Source organism: Tachysurus vachellii, chromosome 7 (genome assembly GCF_030014155.1).
Source record: "Tachysurus vachellii isolate PV-2020 chromosome 7, HZAU_Pvac_v1, whole genome shotgun sequence".
Taxonomy (NCBI): Eukaryota; Metazoa; Chordata; class Actinopteri; order Siluriformes; family Bagridae; genus Tachysurus; species Tachysurus vachellii.
The window spans coordinates 2,629,764-2,648,994 of NC_083466.1; the positions used below are offsets into that span (position 1 = coordinate 2,629,764).

General features: G+C 39.7%; 1 protein-coding gene across 1 annotated transcript; it reads right to left on the reverse strand.

Moving 5' to 3' along the window:
- Nucleotides 1-670: 670 nt before the first annotated feature.
- On the reverse strand, nucleotides 671-19,231 carry crlf1a (cytokine receptor-like factor 1a). Its single transcript, XM_060873873.1, has 8 exons — nucleotides 18,865-19,231; nucleotides 16,220-16,498; nucleotides 13,263-13,392; nucleotides 12,553-12,722; nucleotides 10,660-10,817; nucleotides 6,203-6,371; nucleotides 4,101-4,282; nucleotides 671-1,807 (listed from the first exon to the last, which is right to left on the reverse strand). The coding sequence occupies exons 1-8, from the start codon at nucleotides 18,959-18,961 to the stop codon at nucleotides 1,784-1,786; spliced, it is 1,209 nt and encodes a 402-aa protein (XP_060729856.1). The 5' UTR covers nucleotides 18,962-19,231; the 3' UTR covers nucleotides 671-1,783.

Sequence of the window (19,231 nt, forward strand, 5' to 3'; positions counted from 1 at the left end):
CAATATTACAGTTTAATAATTCAGTCAGTCATATCACAAACTACCTACTTATAACTTAAGAGCCTGAAACTTTACACTTTTTTTTAAATACGCTGATACAATTCAGTACAAAAATAAAAAGCAGTACAATTGTATAAACATACATACAATTATTTTCTAACAGTCCTGATGCCGCAGAGTTCGATTGCAGTTTTTTTTATGTGGGGGTGTTCTTTGGAATTCCAGCCATGAGGGCAAAAACAGTAGGAGGATTATTCCACAGCTGAATGAACAGAATGGTCACCTGGTCAGTCATGGATTCTGCACCTTGCAAAACTTTGCGATGTTTATCTGGAGTCCCGCCACGACAGAAGTAAATGTTTTAACGCTTTGATAATGACAAGTGGAATTTCTCATCTCTTATAGTCCAGAACGGTGATTTGGTATTAAGAAGCAGTTTTGAATATTCTGTTTGTTTTTTGCAAGTTGGATTTCACAAGATTGACAAAATATCACACTGATTTTTATTGCTACATACTGAAATTGGGAAATAGGTAATTTTTGGAAAAAAATTTAAATTTTTGTTGAAAAAAACACCAAAAATAGACAGTAATTTGTTTGAAAAGAAACAACAGCAAAAAAAAAAAAAAATATATATATATATATATATATATATATATATATATATATATATATTTTTTTTTTTTTTTTTTTAACTTGAATGAATGAGGTCATCTGAGAGGTAATCCTTTTGTAATGCACATAAAGACCTGGAACACTCATGAATCCTTGATCATATTGTTAGATGATATCAAGATACATCATTTTTAGGAATATCGTCAGTAGTTACATAGTAGCTGTTAAGTGGATGTTAAAATTGTTAAAATGTTTTACCATTTTTTTGCATTTCTGCTCTTTTACATTTTGTTTTTGTACCTTTTTTTTATTGGGCAAATATATATATGAATCTTTTAATGTAAATAACTGAACGATAATAACCTTTTTTGGAAAAATTAAAGCTTTTAAGCTACACTATATTCACCTTTCACCATGTAAATAAAAAATAGGTGAAAGAGGTGGAATGGTATATTTTGTGAGTAGATTTTTAAAGATCATGATGTGATATTCCTGCTATATCACCCACACCTAGTGTACGGGTATCTTTGGTAAGAGTGGACACTCGTTAAGACAATTTTAGCAAAAAACTAACCACAAAAAAAAAAAAAAACATATTCTGACACAACTTGTTGATATAACATTACTATCATTACTATTTGGCCTGTGCTGCTTAGAAAAAGGCTGGCTCGTGTGAATCCTGCCATTAAATCTCAAATCTGGAGCGTTTAGCACACAACAGCATGTAATAAAACATTAAGGCACTGGATAGAGGTGCTCATTTGCATATTGCAGGATTCTGTGATGTCATAATATCACAGAAAACTCAATGAAATGCACGGTCGTGTGACGTCATCCTCGGAACAAAATGTGCAAATCCCAGCCCAAGATATCCTCCATATCTGTCATGGGTATCAATTGAACATTAAAAAAAAAACAAAAACAAAGAAAATAACTCTGGTTTCCTGTACGGACCAAAAAAAACCCAAAAAAAACTCAATAGAGGCACTTTTTTTATAAAGTGTCCAGTGGATTTGAAATCCCAGGTTGCTCCTTTTCAAGTCTTTCTGCAGCAGGAATAACAGCCAGCATGGCAAATAAAAGAAAGCTAGCTGTCCCTTATCCTCCCTCCTCCCTCCTGCATCCCCCATTCCCCCATCTTGTTCCAGCAGCCAGGGGTTTGACATTGCTACGATTTATCTCCTTGAAGAACCTGAAAAGAGCAAAGCAAAAAAAAAAAAAATCACTGATGAGTCAACCATGCGTAGTCAGACACATTAGCATTAGCATTCGCACCCCGCTGATTAAGGGGGCTAGCTTAAAAAGAATGTGCTGATCAAAATACTTCGGGGGGTCAAGCTGCATTTTAATCACAAGGCTGCTTTTAAAGGCTTTGCATTTGGGTGGTATAATTGCTTAAAGGTTCTGGAAAACTTCATGCTGCGCTGGAAGATTAGAGGCAGTCATCCTGGTTCAAAAGTTCCTCGGTCGCACGGACAAACGTTTAGCATGTGTCCTTGCACAGAGCAGAGAGACCACAGCGCGCATGGGGGGGTCCGGGGGCTGGTTAGGAAAAGTGGCTAATGATCTGTCGGTCATGTTCTTTGCGTGCACTTGAACTCAGACCCGTTGCGAGACAACCCTTGCCATTACCAAACAAAGAATTACCACAGAATCGTAAAAAAAAAAAAAGAAAGAGAAAGAGAGACACAAATGTGGTGCAGAATGCAGATGGGGTCTTCTTCAGAAGTGAGCTAAACAGGGTGCCTTGATTTTGTGCAAAATCCAAATAGCTGTCACTTCTGTAAACAATTGGGTCATAGAAAAGAAACGTAAAGCTGAAATGTTCCTTGCCTTTAATCTGTCTAGACGGTTTATTCGCCTGGGGATCAAATTACTAGTATAATATTAATATTAATCAGTAATAACAGCAGTAAAACCTTTCACAAGTCTTTAGTAAAAAAAATATAATGCTATTATGCTAAAGATAATTTAGTCATCATGTTCTACTATATTCCATTTTTCTGTCCTGGATATAAAAAAAATTATAATTCGATAAAAAAAAAAATCGGAGACACACCAAAGTTTTCTTACAACCGTCACCGTACTGGAGCTGGGAGCAATTATTTGAAGCATCAAGTCGGAGGTTAAATAATGAGTAGTTGTACATTCATTGGTTCGAGTTAAGCTGAAGTGGCTGGAAACAAAACTGGACTTAATCATTCATCAGTCCTCAGGACAATTTCAATTTGACCCCAATTTTCTAGCTGTAACTGTGTAAAACTCTCCCGGCTGCCCGTCTCCAGCCTGATCCACACCTGGATCTAATATTCAGATGCTACTGTCCATCGTTTATTTATTTTCTCATGCACTTTCTCCAGTATTGCCAGAAGAAAAGGCAAGACGGCATGAATTCCTGCACTCTTCCAGAAATATCTAGTAAGCAAATGTATTTCTGAGGATTTTGTCTGTCTTTGTTGGTTTGTCTGAGAAATCTGTCTGTGTCCCAGTATTTTGTCTATACGTATTTTGTCAATGCCGTCTTTCCTTCTACATTTTCTTTTAGTATTTGCACTGTGCTTATTATTTTTTGCCTTATTATTTCGCTTTGTCATATTTTGTATGTTAAGTACTGATTGTTAAGAATTTTTTTTTATTTTTATTTATCATTTGTCTAAATATTCTCTCCTTATCATTTTGTCATTTTATAATTATTCCTTTGCATATTGTTCTGTATCTTTGTATGCTTATTTTTATGTCTATATTGTTACTTCTACCTGAATATGTTGTCAGTATGGATTGTTTTGTCTGAATGATGTTCTGTATTATTTTCTGGTTTAGAAATGTTCTTTTCTCTAAATATTTGCCTATAATTATAGTTTTGTATAATGTCGTTTATCTATGCTTATTATATTTATTCTGCTTATTCGATAATTATTTTGTCTGAATATGCTGTCGCGGATCGCATGCATTGTTTTGTTGCCTGTATGTATGTTGATTATTTTGTCTGTACATTTTGTTTGTCTCAGTATTTTGTCTCTATCTGTTCAGTTGTCTGAACATCAATTGTCTGGATGATTGTATGATTTTTATTATTATTTTTTCTGAATATTTTGTCAGTAGATGTTTCCTTTGAGTGTTTTGTCTGTATTTATATTCTGTCTAGAATTTTGTCTGTAATTTTTTGTCAGAAAAAAAAGATTTTTAAGCTTACTATATGATTATTTTGTCTGAATTATGGTTTTCTCTAAGAATTTTGCTCATGTCTGTACTTACTTTCTTATTTAAATATTTTTGCCATATTTTTGTATATTGTTTGTAGGCATTTTTTTTATCTGAATATGTTCTATATTCTTATTGTTTTGTCTCAGCGCTTTGTCTCTTCTTGTTGTTATGTCTGTACTCTTTAGACTGACTTTTGTCTTGTTTTGTTTGCATCAACTGTTCTAAAACATATTTTCTTAAATTTCACCACCAGGATTAAGGTGAATAAAAGCTGTAGATACCTGGTTCCGGGTTTTGTGAGACTTTTGCAGCCAGACGCGCCACTGGTCGTACTGTTTGATGCTCATTGCACTGCAGTCGGAAACACGCTTGCGCACCCAGCTGAAGAACTGCTTCAGGTCCTGACGCAGTGTCGAGTTCTGTCGGGCCGCTTTGGAGTCACACGAACCTGCAATTGAGCGCTCTAAAAAACAGAGAAGAATACAAAATACAAGTTCATGTCAACTTACTAGGTTCTAGGAACCTTTTTTGCTACAGAGCAACAGACGAGTATACTTGACACATAATGTTGAGTTTATTCGTGGAAAATGCAGGTGATGGACAAAATGCGCTCATTTGTTTAAACATTTATTTGTTTCCCAGACCGTCCGCATGGATTCCTTCTCGAATATTTCCAACGGTTCGTTACTGTTATCGCTACATCTGCCCCGTCAAACGATTTCTCGCCATAATCGCTCGTCCTTAAAGCAGAAATTTAGAGCATTGTTTGTGCCAGAGTTCAGCAACAAGTAGCTAATTTCATGGTGTTAAAAATTTACTTAAATTTTTGAACTTTTATCCCAGCGTGATAGCGAGCTATTTGTTCTGCCAGGCCCTGCATTGAGTTGGATAACGAACAATGATAGTTTGAGCACAAAATATTTTCAAACGTTGCCCCTAACTGCAGCAAAATTCCAAAAATCACTCACAAGTCTCAGAGGCTATGGAAATACTGCTGAGCGGAAATACTGCAGAATGATCACGGCAGGGAGTGAAGTAAACCTAGGACTTTAACGAGATAATAGCCATAACTACAGGCAGTGGGTACGGAAAACGTACAACCAACACTAATCCAAGCAATAGGAGGCATAGCTGTGGAATTGATCGCTGGAATTGTTAAAGTAAATGAGAAGGCAAGTTGGCTGACTCCAACACCATTACTGGAGCGTTAAAAAAAATAACTAAATAAAATAACTAAACTCTAAACACACGCACTGGATATTTTCATGCAATAAGTAAACTTTTAGATGTCTGTCATTCTTCAGCCTGTTCATTCTGTCAAGATTGATTGGGTTGGATACACACATTTTAACACAATACTTTTTTTCCTAACAAGTGCCTAGTCTTATCTTTTGAGTCATCATAAACATAAATAAGCAACCATCGGAAGGTTTTTTTAACACCAGCTTGGCGGTCCAAAACCCAAGGGATGAGCACACATTGATTCACGAATTACTGCCCTTTCAGTTTTACGGAGCATAATAACGCAACACAGAACGGTGCAAAAAAATAAATTCAGCTCTACTTTAAATAAATAGCGACTTTAGTCGCTCCAGATGCGGCGTGTGAGTTACAGGAAGCGGTGGAACGTGGTGGGGAGCTAATCTGTTAATCTTCAGAAAACAGTCTTTCGAAACAAATGTATCAAATGCTCCCTGCGGCCACTTTTTGGCGAGCCGCAAAGTGGGAAGAGATGTGTGGGATGTGTAATCTGTTTCATGTGCAGCGATGGTTTTTTAGCTGCTGGATTTAGCACTGTCTCGAATGTGTATCCCATTAAGCAACGGACTGCAGGACACATACAATATGTGGCGACGTGATGAAGGACGGATGGTGTCTCAATCCTGCCGGGGCTTTTATTATTGCCATTTTCCTCTGTGGAGATCAGTGTCTGCTAGCCATCTCATTTTCCTTCTCATTATGTCATTTTTTATGTCATGATTTTTTGAGAAGGGTTTTTTTTTCAGCTTGTTGATTACCAACATGTGCAAATATTTCATGTCATTCACTATAGGATTCTAGTCTTGATAATTGGAATCCACAGCACAGTTCATGTCAATTTGCTTCATTTTTAAGAAAAATTGTCTGCTCACACAAACCTGTTTTTGGGTCTCGGTTACCTAGTTGCGAGTAAATGTTTATGGTAATTTGGGTAAAATTGATTTTCTGCATACTTTTTGCACCAATAGGGTATAAAGGCCTAATAAAGGACATTCAGAATGCATATAGTGACATCCACCAAACTTTATAAATGGTAAAATGACAAAATGACAACTTGGTGGTAAAAGAGTGCCTTATATAAATGGGATGCGCTAAATCATCTTCTAGCTAACCAATAACATACCGCTGTGTGGCGTGGAAGCTGCCGTTGGATGACTCCAGTCACTCCAGATGCCTGCCTTCCTGGATCCCAGGATGCCCACTGGGTTACACCGCACCTGCACAAAGTACACGGTTCCTGGCCTGAGCCCTGCCAACCTGCAGGACGTCTGGTTTCCCATGTCATCCACCACCTACAGCGAGAGAGAAACCCAAACAAAAAACGTCACATCAAAGACCTACACACACGCGCACACACACATGCTTGACTGATAGGGCCTGTTTACGTTCCTAAAAACCAGACCATTCATGCTAAAATCCACAAAGCAAGCTGGCACAGGCTTGACTGTTAAGCAGAAGACAATATTCTCTCAGAGAGAGGATCCGACACGTATCCTTCGAAAGAAGCCAACACACACACACACACACACACACACACACACATCAGCCTGAGACAGTAAACGATACAGTCAAACACACGCTTCATGCTGTTCTTTGCTGTGCACGCCTACTTCGCCCCGAGAGGAAATCTGTTACCTATTACTTATTACAGACTGAGTAATTGGACTGGGTGAAGACGGCACCAACAGCTTACAAGCGGCGGCCGAAACCCAAGCCGAGCCAAGAACCTTCATTCGGCTCTAATTTTTGTTCGAAATACTGCATGTTTCAGAGGAGGGACGAGTTTCAAATGCAGGAATGTCGTATGCCTCCGAGCGGGATAATAAGCACCGGGGCCCCATGTAATTATTTACAACCGCGACCGGCTTGATTCGGCCCATGTCCGCCGTCTCCCTTTCCTTTACAAAAGCAACAAACATTTGAGAACGCCGCAACCAACATGATCAAACGGATCGCTCCACGCTCCAATTCGTCACGGGCCCATCATTACAATTGAATACTTGAATGGTAACAGACTCGCCAGGTTGCAGTGTTAGCCGACAGAATGACAGAATGATGTGCTGGAGAATAGAATGCCAATGTCACAGCTTTTAAAAGGAAATGAATGCTTAACAACCTCAGAGTCGCTCATCGTATTTTGGGAACAATCAGATATCCTGGCAGAGCGATGACATTTGAATAGGAAGAAAGGAAGAAAAACGATGGTACGTTGTGTTATGTGTAACACAATCTCTCTGGCCTGCTCCGGAGAGAACCTGCCTGCTGATGGAAACCATATGAAGAACACAAAGAACGGTGAAAGCTTATTTCAAGGCTGTGTATCACGACGACATGACAACTGGAAACCACGTGGCCTTGTGTTCCCACTGTTGTCAGAAAAGGGCATTTCCAACCAGCCGTAGAAAGAAGAGCATAGCCAGGGACCAAGATCCTCAGAAGCATTTGTTGCAGACTCATAGATCTGAATCAGTGAACCAGTTAGTTCATCATGAAAGCCCTTAGGAACTGAGTCAGGTGGACTGGAGAGGGATAATAAATTAGCATGTTCCACCAGATCTGGCAATTTTACTGTTGTCTTTCATCGATATTTATTACCGTACTATAACCAACACGTATTTAACCAAGCCGAGGCTTTACAGAACCCTTTTTAAAATTTGTATCGTTTCCTTTGGTGTACCATGAAGGAGTTCTTCAGATCAGTCAAGTACTTTCATCTCCAGAACTCCTCTCACATCCAATTATAGGTATAAACCGTTCACCTTTTGTCCCATACACTAAAGACATTTCTGTTTTCTATCAAAAGCTCAAATTAGGAAACAGTAGATCAGAATTTCCTTTTTCAATTCCCGATATTTACACCTAAATCTGTTCAACAAATTAGAATGTGACACTTTTGTTGAAAGACCATACAATATATAACACTTAATATTTGGTTTGTTTCTCCTTCAAGAGTCTGAACGAACAGTATATCGTCGCTGTCAGGCGGAAACCTCGTGTGTCCAAATTTGGTCAATTTCATATTTTTTCACATATCGATGCTATTGGTCAGTCCCCACGTGGGTCTGTTATTTTATTACTTTAGTTATTAACCAATCTAAAGTCTTGAAAATAGCTTGAGCGCAAATCTCATAACTCCATTGGACACTTCAACTGTCCACCTCTTCCTCACTCCGCGGGAGAGCTTCACGGCATATTTACTCAAGAAGAGTCGCAACGAATCAACACGTTTTCTGAGGTAAATGTCTTCAAAACACTGGGCTCAAAGAAAAAAAAATCTTGAATTTCCTGAAAAATAATGGTTTTGGAGATACGAGGATTCCGCCCGACAGCGACGATATGTACTATTACTTGTTTAAACAGTCGCTTTAACAAGACACACCTAGACAATAAGAAACACTTGTCGTTTTTTTTGTTCCAGTATTTTTGTTCATTTGAAAACCAAATCTAAATACCAGACTCAAATGTGTATAGCAAAAAACATTTTTAATGAAACATTTTAAAAGATTTCTTGAAAAGAAATTTTGACAATGTAAAGCAACAAATGCAAAAAAGCTCTAATAATTCCTCAGACCAGCATCCATTTCATGCACGGTCCAATATTTCTTTAGTTCCATGCCCACAATTAGTATAATTGGCGTGTTATTACAATTTGTACTTTTAAATATTAAATGCACAGAGTGTGTGTATCGTAAAACAATGCTTAGCAAGGAACATTAGAAACAACAATAAGAAACAAGGAAAATATGATGCAAATCAAGAAAGAAATATGGAACTCGTTCTATGTTAGCTAATGTTAGCTATATAAGTCTATTAGGCATCCAGGAATACAAGGGAGAGCTTCGAAATTTTAGGTCAATTTAGACATTATTGACATTTATTATTCGTGGGGGGCACGGTGGCTTAGTGGTTAGCACATTCGCCTCACACCTCCAGGGTCGGGGTTTGATTCCCGCCTCCACCTTGTGTGTGTGGAGTTTGCATGTTCTCCCCGTGCCTCGGGGGTTTCCTCCGGGTACTCCGGTTTCCTCCCCCGGTCCAAAGACATGCATGGTAGGTTGATTGGCATCTCTGGAAAATTGTCCCTAGTGTGTGAGTGCGTGAGTGAATGAGAGTGTGTGTGTGCCCTGTGATGGGTTGGCACTCCGTCCAGGGTGTATCCTGCCTTGATGCCCAATGACGCCTGGGATAGGCACAGGCTCCCCGTGACCCGAGGTAGTTCGGATAAGCGGTAGAAGATGAATGAATGAATGAATGAATGAATGAATGACATTTATTCGTTTAAGAGACACATAGATAAAAGGGAAAACACATCTGAGCAGTTAGGTCCGTAATTTATTCTTACAAAATTCATTCTCAAGATTCTTGACTGCTAAGCTACAAAATGGCTCCCAGGCTCTGCCTAAAAATCTCAATACCTTTATGTTGAATGATCCTATAAAACAAAGGCAACAACATTTAGAAGAATCTTGCTAATGATATGCTACCATTGCTCCTAATGAAAATTAGTATAACGGCAACAATTGGCATAGAGCAAACAAAATTTTACAATCTAGGTGGCTGAACATCTCTAAAGATCTCATAATATCTTTCAATGTTAAATAACGATGACTTTGTTTTTTTTTCCCTCCAATTCCTAAATTTTATAGGCTTTATTATTTTCCATTTATAGACGATTCCTGGCATAAGCAACGACGTTTTTACAAGGTGCACAGCTATAAATCTTTCCTCATTTCCCTGGATAATGGAACCTTGGTAACTTTAACCTAGGATATTCTTCTCACCCGTAGGGAAGGTTTCACATACCTAGGTGCCACAATAAAGTCATGATTCATTGTGAAGCGGATGGTAAGCATGTGTTTTGGGAAGATTAGCGTTGCTACAAGTCTCTATACGGGGAGGACCATTTTACAAGTAACGGTTATTCAATTTATTCACAGTTTCATATGATCCATAAAACATGGTTGTGGTAGTATCTCAGGATGTACAGAATTCCAGGATGTAAGGTTCACCCTAGCACTAAAATGTTTACAAAATGCTAACTCCCTCATGTAAAGCCAAACATCCAAGAGAAATGAGGTGGTCTGGCAGAGCTTAGTTTTCTGTATGACTAGACCTTTCATACAGAAGCTACACAAGTCATGGTGAATGATGTCTCTCTGACTCTGCTGAGGAAAAAAAAGAAACACTAAAGCAGCATTAGTTAAACAGTTAAAGCTCCAAGATATCAGGTGTCTACCTAATAAATCTAAACCCTCTTGCCCAAATCTGATATCGTCGTGAATCACTCTGCAAGGTGTCTGCTCAAGATCCTGTAAAAATATCTTTAAATCTCTTAACTCCCTAATGGCATAGTTCCTGCTGTTGCAAAAGCCAGAGGCGTCCGCAAGCCATTCGGCGACCTCTAAAACAAACCCGGCTGCGCTAATAAAAACACTGCAGTGAAAATCAATCGGCCATCAAATGAACGGCGCCGTCAATCATTCCAATGAACTCAGCAACCGGTTCAAGTGAGATGGCTGGGTAAGATGAAGAGCTTCGATGTAAATCTTTAAAAACATTAAACTGGTTCATAATGCTTACCTTCCACTCTGTGCTGTCTTCGAGCCTGTAGCGGATCTGGTACTTGGCCTGGAAGAGATAGTCCTTTAGGGCAGGCGGGGTTCCCCAGCGTACGGTCAGCTGATCGTCCAGATCGCCCACTCGGCTCACGTGAACGTCGGCCGGAGGATCCGTCGTCACTAAGTAGGAGATCAGAGAACATTTGTTTAATGGCTATGACTGAAAACAAGATCTTTGTTAACCAATGAACCATGGAATGGGGCCACATTTCTTGAATTTGATTGGTCAGAAGGTGCCAGTTTATTTTCTGGTGTTTCAAGTCTTAGGGATACAGTCTTAGGACTCTGACTTACAGTTGCACCGGTTCCAAAGCACCAGTTGTTTTGAATATATTTTCGGTGTATAGTTATAAATCATTTACAGGGACTTTTATTGTGAACAATCTAGAAACTCTAAGGATAATAACAAACAATTTTTGGAAGGATTCTGCAGTCTCAGTAAATCTTGTTTATTTCATTTATTTTTCTATACCCCACCTATAACACCCCATTGTGCTTTATTTCTCACAAAAGCAATCCAAACACACAGAAAACAATCTACAAGGCCATAATTTAGCGCCAAAGTAAAAATGAGAAAACATCTCAGATTTTTTTTTCCTTTTCCTGCTTACACCCGTAGCGATTTCACCGTATGGGTGACGAATTAAAGGAAAAAAAAAATTCCACTGTGCCAAGGTAATGTTTATTTTGCTAGCACTTCTGGCCACTTGTTTAGTTAGAAGAACTGAGAGTTAATGAGGATGGAAATGATGTAATTTAGGAGCAGTGGGCTTCACACTTCATCACCACATTTCAGCCTAATGGAACACTTATGGGAGGATTTTGTAGATGGGAGAAATTCTATCCTCACCTTCCATGGATTAAAAACACCAACGTATGGGAATATCTTCTGGAAGAACGCTGTTTATCGCTGAAACTTTTTCAGAAGTGCTGAATTTGTATTTGTGTGATTATTATGAAAGAATAACTACACATCCTATGTGGTACATCCTTTACATTTCCTTCTGGGAGGGATTTGCTCCTTAGATCGCACACAGGACGTTGCTGATAACATCACGCACACACAAACTCTGAAGAAGCCTTCGATTGTGTAGCGAAGTGGAGGCGTTTGGGTGTGACGAGTGTGTCATGCTTCTGGTATCACTAGTGCAACACCCACTTTCCTCTTCCAGCTGTTGCTCACCTCTAAAAATGCCCCTGCTTCCCAGGTGTGAGACATACAAACTCTAACGTGTACCAGAAAAGTTCCAACAGGAAATTTACCGCTAATATTTTCCGATCTCTGTTTCTTTTGGTCACGGGTTTATCTTTAATAAATAAATAAATAAATAAATAAATAAATAAATAGATAGATAAATAGATAAATAAATAAATAAGCGAGACTCTACTTACTATGCCTTGCCTTACTACCTCAGCTCCGAGGTCTGATTCTGATATTCTGAAATTTCCATCCGGGAAAAAAGGAAAAAAAAAAGTCAGGAGAAGGTCAGTGATCAAAGATAATAACATGCAAAGGCATTTTACAGACTTCCTTTAATGTTGCATTGCCATTTAAACGTAGCCTAAGGCATGGTGCGCCATTCAGATTACCGAAAGCCTCGTAAACTTCCGTTCTCACACACACGCGAAAACAACTCAGCATGTAGCGCGCAAACAGAAACCGAGGTCGATGACACCACCATCAAAGGAACGGGTAGGAGCGTGGCAATTCGTCACGCACTCCACCCAGAGCTTTTATTTTTTTTCCTTTCTTTCCTGTCTCTCTCTTTCTATACTGATGCCTTGAGTGACATAAGGAATGGGGTCAGAGGTCTCACACACTCACACACACTCACACACTCACTCACTCACTCACCCACGTCTAGAATATCCAGGTTGATGACGTCGGAGATGGCGCTCCCGAGCTGGTTGGAGGCCTCCACCCAGATTTCGTAGGGCGTGAAGAGGGCGAGGTCGCGTGGGATGTAGCACGTGTACGGCTGCCCGCCGCTGTAGTCTTCGCACTCTTTTTCCTGGCCGTACCACCTGCACGAAACAACAACATCTTCCTGGTTATCCGTCACAGCATGATATAATCATCTTACTTCTAGAGAGGTGGTTTCACACATCACTGGAGATTTGTGGTTTGTGCTCCGTTCATCCAGAGCACAATTTCCAACCACCAAACCAATAAAGAGTGGGCGCTATACAGTACGGGCTGACGCGATTTGTCAGAACTTGAGTGAATTATTTCTGGCTCAATGAAAACGTATGTAAAGCATGCAGCATCCTGTGCAATGGCAGTGTGAATAAGTGCCTTCTACATTCTTTTCTTTGCTTTTTCAATAACCTCTTTTTGCTCATCAAAAGGATTAGTGCAGATCCGGTCTGAGAGCTTCTCAAACACCCACAAAACTGCCTCAGGCTAACAGAATATTTCATGCAAAAAAAACAAAACAAAAAAAAAAAAGGTGCTAATAATAAACCTTTCTATGCAACCGGGACCGGACGGAAGGTTGTGAGATCAAATCCCAAATTAATTCTAAATACAACGATTCGTTAGTGTGTTTGTGTGTGTGTACATACTTCAGCTTGAATTTGAGTGTGTATTTGGTCTTAATGAAGGTCTCCCCTTGACCCCCAGGAGCCCATTTGCAGGTAAGATCTTTGGTGTTTCTCGACCAGCATGTAAGGTTTACGGGTTTCTCAGGTGGCACTGGAGGAAAAACAAAAAACAAAAATGCGATCAATAAATGAATAAAAAAAGCAAACTTTCCGAATTCATCGTGCAATATGTGGTACAGAACGTACAAAACAGGCTTATCCAAACACACATGATGTCTCATGACGTCTAGGGGAAGCTTTAAACAACAGATCGTAATCTGCTTCCGCAAAAAAAGTTCGAACCAGATACGTTCAATTAAGACAAAGAAGAAAGAGAACGAAGATGAAAAAGCAGATCTTCATCGAGAGCCTGAAAATAATGGCCCGGCTTAAATATTTTCGACAGCGGATGAGCGTTTTCAGCTGCCATCCTCGATTAAGTTCGGGAAAAGCGCCAAGATTCCATTCAACTGAGAACAAAAGGCAGGCGGTGGAAGTGTCAGAGGCTGATTAAGGATTTAAAAAAAAAAAAAATACCCAAGATGAGAGCTTGGAGCTAAGAGCTCAGAGTAACGGAACACGCCACTTCAACACACATATACACACACACACACACACACACACATACTCTCTTTCTCGCGTCTCGTCCTGCGTTTTCGGTCTGGTCTGAGAGGACGCCCTGATGAGTAATTTTCCATAAAGTGAAGCTCTTCATCTTTCCGGATGATTTTTTTGCGTTTGCTCAGAGGAAGAGACATCGACCGGATGGAATGAAGTTCAGAGGTGCCAAAAGAATGGCAGCAGAGATAATATAGATAATCTCAAACACACGCTCACACACACACACACACACACACACACACACAAATCACAGAAGCTTTCAAAATGCAACAACAACTCCAGTGACCCGAGGTCTGATTTAACTGACAGTCATAAATAAACAGCATTTTGAACAAAAAAAAAGTTGAGAAAAAAAAATTCTATTTGAAGTCCCAAGGCTTTTTATTGAAACAATAAAACAAACAAAGAAATTTTGACATTTTATTTTTCCTGACACAATTTGTCGGGAACAGTAACGGCTCCCAGCTGGAAGTTAATAGCACTTAGCAGTAATAATCGTTTCATGCAACATGCCGGACTTTGAAAAAGTCTACAGCTGTGTCAATTGTTTGCGCATCATACACTACTAAAGTCTCTGCTCAACTTCATGCTAACAACATTAATAACACTCTTTGTAGACGGTATTGGCAAAGTTCCTGAAACGCTACTCAGGATTCCCAAAATTCCACGTTCCAGGATTTGAAAAAAATAAATTATTTTAAATAAATTTTTAAAAATGATCTAATTAGCAAATAGATTTTTATCATTATTATACTTTAATCCTTGCTTTATTCACCTGAACACTGAAAAAAAAAAAAAAACATCCTGACAATTGTTCGATTGGGTGCAAAAGTTTAAGTCATGCCAACATTTAGGTTTTTGGATTCAGAGTTTTCCTGTCACACAAATGCTCAAAATAAGAGGGGAAAAAAAACACAATAAAAAAAGTTTTCAGATGCACTGACATTCCATTGGATGTAGAGCGTCGACTAAAGTCGGGCTTTTTCCATTCAAAATACAAGAGGGGCGCAAACTTTTGCACTCGGCTGTACGGCTAGACGATGCGAACGCAAAAGCGTCTAAATATATAATTAAAGGTCCAGATTGTGTGAATTTTTTTTTTTTAATAAATAGATTCGTACAGTTCACATCTGGAACATCTATGTTCGATCCTAAAAAACTGTTATTTTCATGTTATGACATTGTATAACGAACGACGCACAATTCGGTCTCTTAAAAGGTTTTCTGTTCCCGTCATGATGAAATGTCTAGTAGCAGTAAATCAAAGCAAAGTGAATTAGAAGGCAAGATAAAACTATGCCTTGTCATTTCGACTTGTTCCTACTAGCCACAGCGTCATAGTGATTTTTATGACCAAACACCTCTCTCCTTTCTCCTGAAGTTCCTCTTTGTTTCATTTTAAGTCCATACTTAAAATGTTTTTTTTTTTTGTTTTTTTGACAAAATAACAAAATTACACGGCTCAGTCCACTCATCTTGACTCAGTTGTCGTCTAATCACAGATATTTGACATTTCAGAAATGAAAGACTAACCAAAATGATGGTCCGTTTCATTTCAGGTTTGCCAGCTGTGCATGACAAAGCGTCCAACAGCCAAACGAAAGCAGCCCATGATCCACCAGAGCCCAAAATCCTGCTACATTCCACCTGTTAACTTGTGTAACTCTTTAAAATATAGTTTAGTAGTATAGTTTATAATATACAGAATATACAGGTGACAGACTAAAGTATTTGTGGGCCCTCGTGTCCTTGTCAATTGGGGCGGAGTCATCGCAATACACAATAGACAATAATAATCTGGAAATATTGATGTACTTCTAGAAACAACTTTTCTTGAGGAGAAACCACTGACCAACAGTTAACTCCAGAATGATTACATGAAGTGCACCAATACTTTCAGAGTTAATAGAAACCTTTACAGTTTGAATCAGTTTACGCGATATTACCACTTTTTCCGAATTTTGCTGCTACTTTTGTTTCGCGTCATCTTACATTTTCCATCATTTGGTTACAAAAAACGCCCCTTCGTCAATGACCTATATATAAATACAAACGTACGTATAATTTAACGAAATACAAAGAACGGTCTTACTTACTCCGAACGCAAAACTCTAGCATGTGTGTTCAATCAGTGTGTTTAGTATGTTGTATACAGTGATAGGAGAACACTACTATTACTAATAGCTACTTTTAAAATAGACCACACCCACAATTTCTCATTCGTCTTCTGCACCGAGGACGGCGTAATCAGTGTTCGGGTATTGATACCTATTTTAAAAGGAGAGATTGTTCATGATGAACAAAGCAACAACACTTACTGCCCACGTAGAGACAGGACCCGGCGAGCACGTGCCCCCCGCCACTGTGACACACCAGGTTGTCTCCCGAACGCTGACGCGAGCCGCTCAGGTTGCTCAAAGTGACGCTGAGGACACTGGGGCTGAGCACGCTGTAGGTGTTGCTGGGAAGCCGTCGACCGTTCAACGTCCAGTAGAGCGAGCCGGCATGCAGGCCGTGGTCGGTGCCGACAGAACACGTGGCCGTCAAGCTGGCGCCGATCCGAAGGGCTGGGTCCTGAGGATGCACGCTGGCCATCGCTGGAAGGACGGATACAGTATAAGAGGACACAGAACATCCACAAACAGTGTTATTAAAATTCTATTATTATTATGATGATTATATACATCACAATCGTTCCATCACTGGCCTACAAAACACCGCTTATCCTGTTACCAAAAAAACCAGGTAGCGCAATCTGGGAATCTTACTGACCGACACTGGAGACTCCTTCCGTAAATGTTCAGTAAACCTCACCAAATTATATGCTACAAATCTACGCATGAGCTATGCTGCTGCTCTGTGAACGTGTATAAATGAGAAACAAACCACTAGAGTTATCTATGTGTAGTTCTCACTGGAATCCAGATATGAGGTGCTATTAGGAAAGATAGCCCATTACAAAAGGTATATGAAACCATGTACTGATAATATATGTGTGTAAAAATTGCTGATAAATCTGTTGGGAATCATGTTCATTTGTCCCAAGGCTTCTACTGAACGCCTGCAATTTCATGGCCTATTAAATCTCATCAGCAAGATAATCTAGAAGCGCGTGCACAGGACTCACAGATCTTTTACTCGAGCGCGCTCACAGCAGCAAATCTCTCATATTTATTTTAATTGTCTGTCCAACCTGGAAGCGAGCTGTCTTTACGAAACAGAGAAGAGGTGGGTGTGTGTGTGGGGGGTTGAAGGTCTCGTCAGGTTAGCGTTGAGGAAACGTTCTAAACCAAAGCAAACACGCGGAGGCTCTCGTTAAATCCCTCGGATTAGGTACAATTGAGAAGGGTGCAAAAAAGGGGAGCTACCTATGACGGTGTCATTCAGCATGCAGCACAAGTGAATTAAAAAGGATACGATCAGGCCTAAGGTCTTCGCCTACACATGCATTTGTGTCTGTTTATGTTAAACGGAGGCCCAGGGAAAACCACTCTGGCTTTAAAAAAAAAAAAAAAACGTGAAACGTGTGTTTCCACATTCTCAAGAGCTGTTAAGTCTCACACCTGACAAAGAGCAAAGAGGGTGTGAATAAATGTAGCCAAGCTTAATTAGCTGTAATTAGTCTCTGCCTTTTTTTTCTTTTTTTTTTTTTGCTTTCACACCTGCGTATTACACGAAACGGCTCGAAAAACCACCCGTTATTGCGACTGATGGTGCAGAATGCCAGGTGCAGCGGAATGAACAGCTCGTGAGCTGGATTAACACCTGCGGCGCGCGCTGAAGTCCACCCGGGCTCCAAGAAACCAAAGACGACACCGATGAGGATCTGTTTTCTGTCTGAATCTCTTAAAACTTACAATTGAATCACAGAGAAACAAACCCCCATACACACACACACACACAAAACAGTGTACAGTGGAATCCCTGGAGTTGAATTAACACCTACGGTATTGAAATAAGCATTAAAACCACATCTGTAGCGATGATTTTAAACCCAGCTACATAAACAAACACCTTGTGAGTCCTGGGATGTAGTTTATTTTAGTTTATTTTTGTAGTAGAAAGAAAGAAAGAGAGAAAGAAAGAAAGAAAGAAAGAAGACATTTGTTTTATTAACTAATTGTCGCCTCCACAGGAAAGTCAACACATGATTAACATTATTTTAAGGCTTCGTACCTATACTTTAAACAGTAGGATAAATAATGACCAAATCACACTAACTTAACACCTGAAAAGTTTACTTCATGTTAGTCTGACCACACAGACAGCAAATGCAACTCTATTTAATAGATGAATACACAGAATCGCAATATGCAGTGTGTGTTATATGCTCATTATTCCTGCAAAGGGGATAAACAGGATTATTCCCTGGGAATTAGGTGAGCTCTAGGTGTAGGTGTTAAAGTAAATGTGCTCTGGGTAATGAATTATAAACCTGTGCATTTCACACACACACACACACACACACACACACACACACACACACACACACAGTTTTGTTACAATGCATTACAAAAGCATGTGCTGAGACCTTGAACTCACACCCACCTTTTTCCCCATTTTCAAGTGCAGGAATGATTTGGTGTGTGGTGTGTGGATTATGCAGAATGCAGACTGATGCTGACCAAAAACAAAAAAGAAAATGACAACTGTCAGTGCTTTTTTTTTTTTTTTTTTTTTACCCTTTCTTACTTTCTTTCTTTCTTTCTTTCTTTTTTCCTCATGCTTATGTAGGATTTGTTGCACAGATATACTGGATAAGAATTTGTTGCATTGGATAAGAATTTATTATAGGGTCCTTAAACTCCACACATGCACACGCGCACACACACACACACACACACACATACATACACACACATATGTATTCGCACACGCGCGTGCCTACGCACACGCACACACACACACACACACGCCACAAATCCAAAAAAAAAAAAAAAAAAAATCTCCAACTCCTACTCACGGGTGGAAGGGAGCGCGCAGTGTGCGCCGGGAGCGCGCAGCATGAAAAACAATAAGACGATAATGTCCCGGGACGCGATACTTCTCCGCATGATCATTCCTCTTGGAATCGTGGAATCTTTACCTCGCGATAGTTAATATTCCTCCTGGTATTGGGATATCTTGGGGAGCTTGTACAGGACGCCTCCGATCTTCTACCCTCTCCTCTGTGAGGTGTTGAACAGGCAGACTGGACTTTCTTACTGTAAAATAAAAGTCAGCCTATCCAGAGTGCGTTGACGCGACACGATGGCTCGCTCGTGATCTTTGGTGCCGTTTGGTCATCGTTTAGCAGGACGCGTCCAAGTTTATGAGAAGCCAGTGGGAGC

Bases quoted from the DNA above. Each gene is read 5' to 3' on its own strand.
- crlf1a (XM_060873873.1), bottom strand. From the start codon at position 18,961: ATGATCATGCGGAGAAGTATCGCGTCCCGGGACATTATCGTCTTATTG. The intron at 13,393-16,219 runs GTAAGTGTTGTT...TTTTTCCTCCAG, and splicing joins GTCCTGTCTCTACGTGGGCA to TGCCACCTGAGAAACCCGTA. The intron at 1,808-4,100 runs GTATCTACAGCT...TGCTCTTTTCAG, and splicing joins CTCACAAAACCCGGAACCAG to GTTCTTCAAGGAGATAAATC.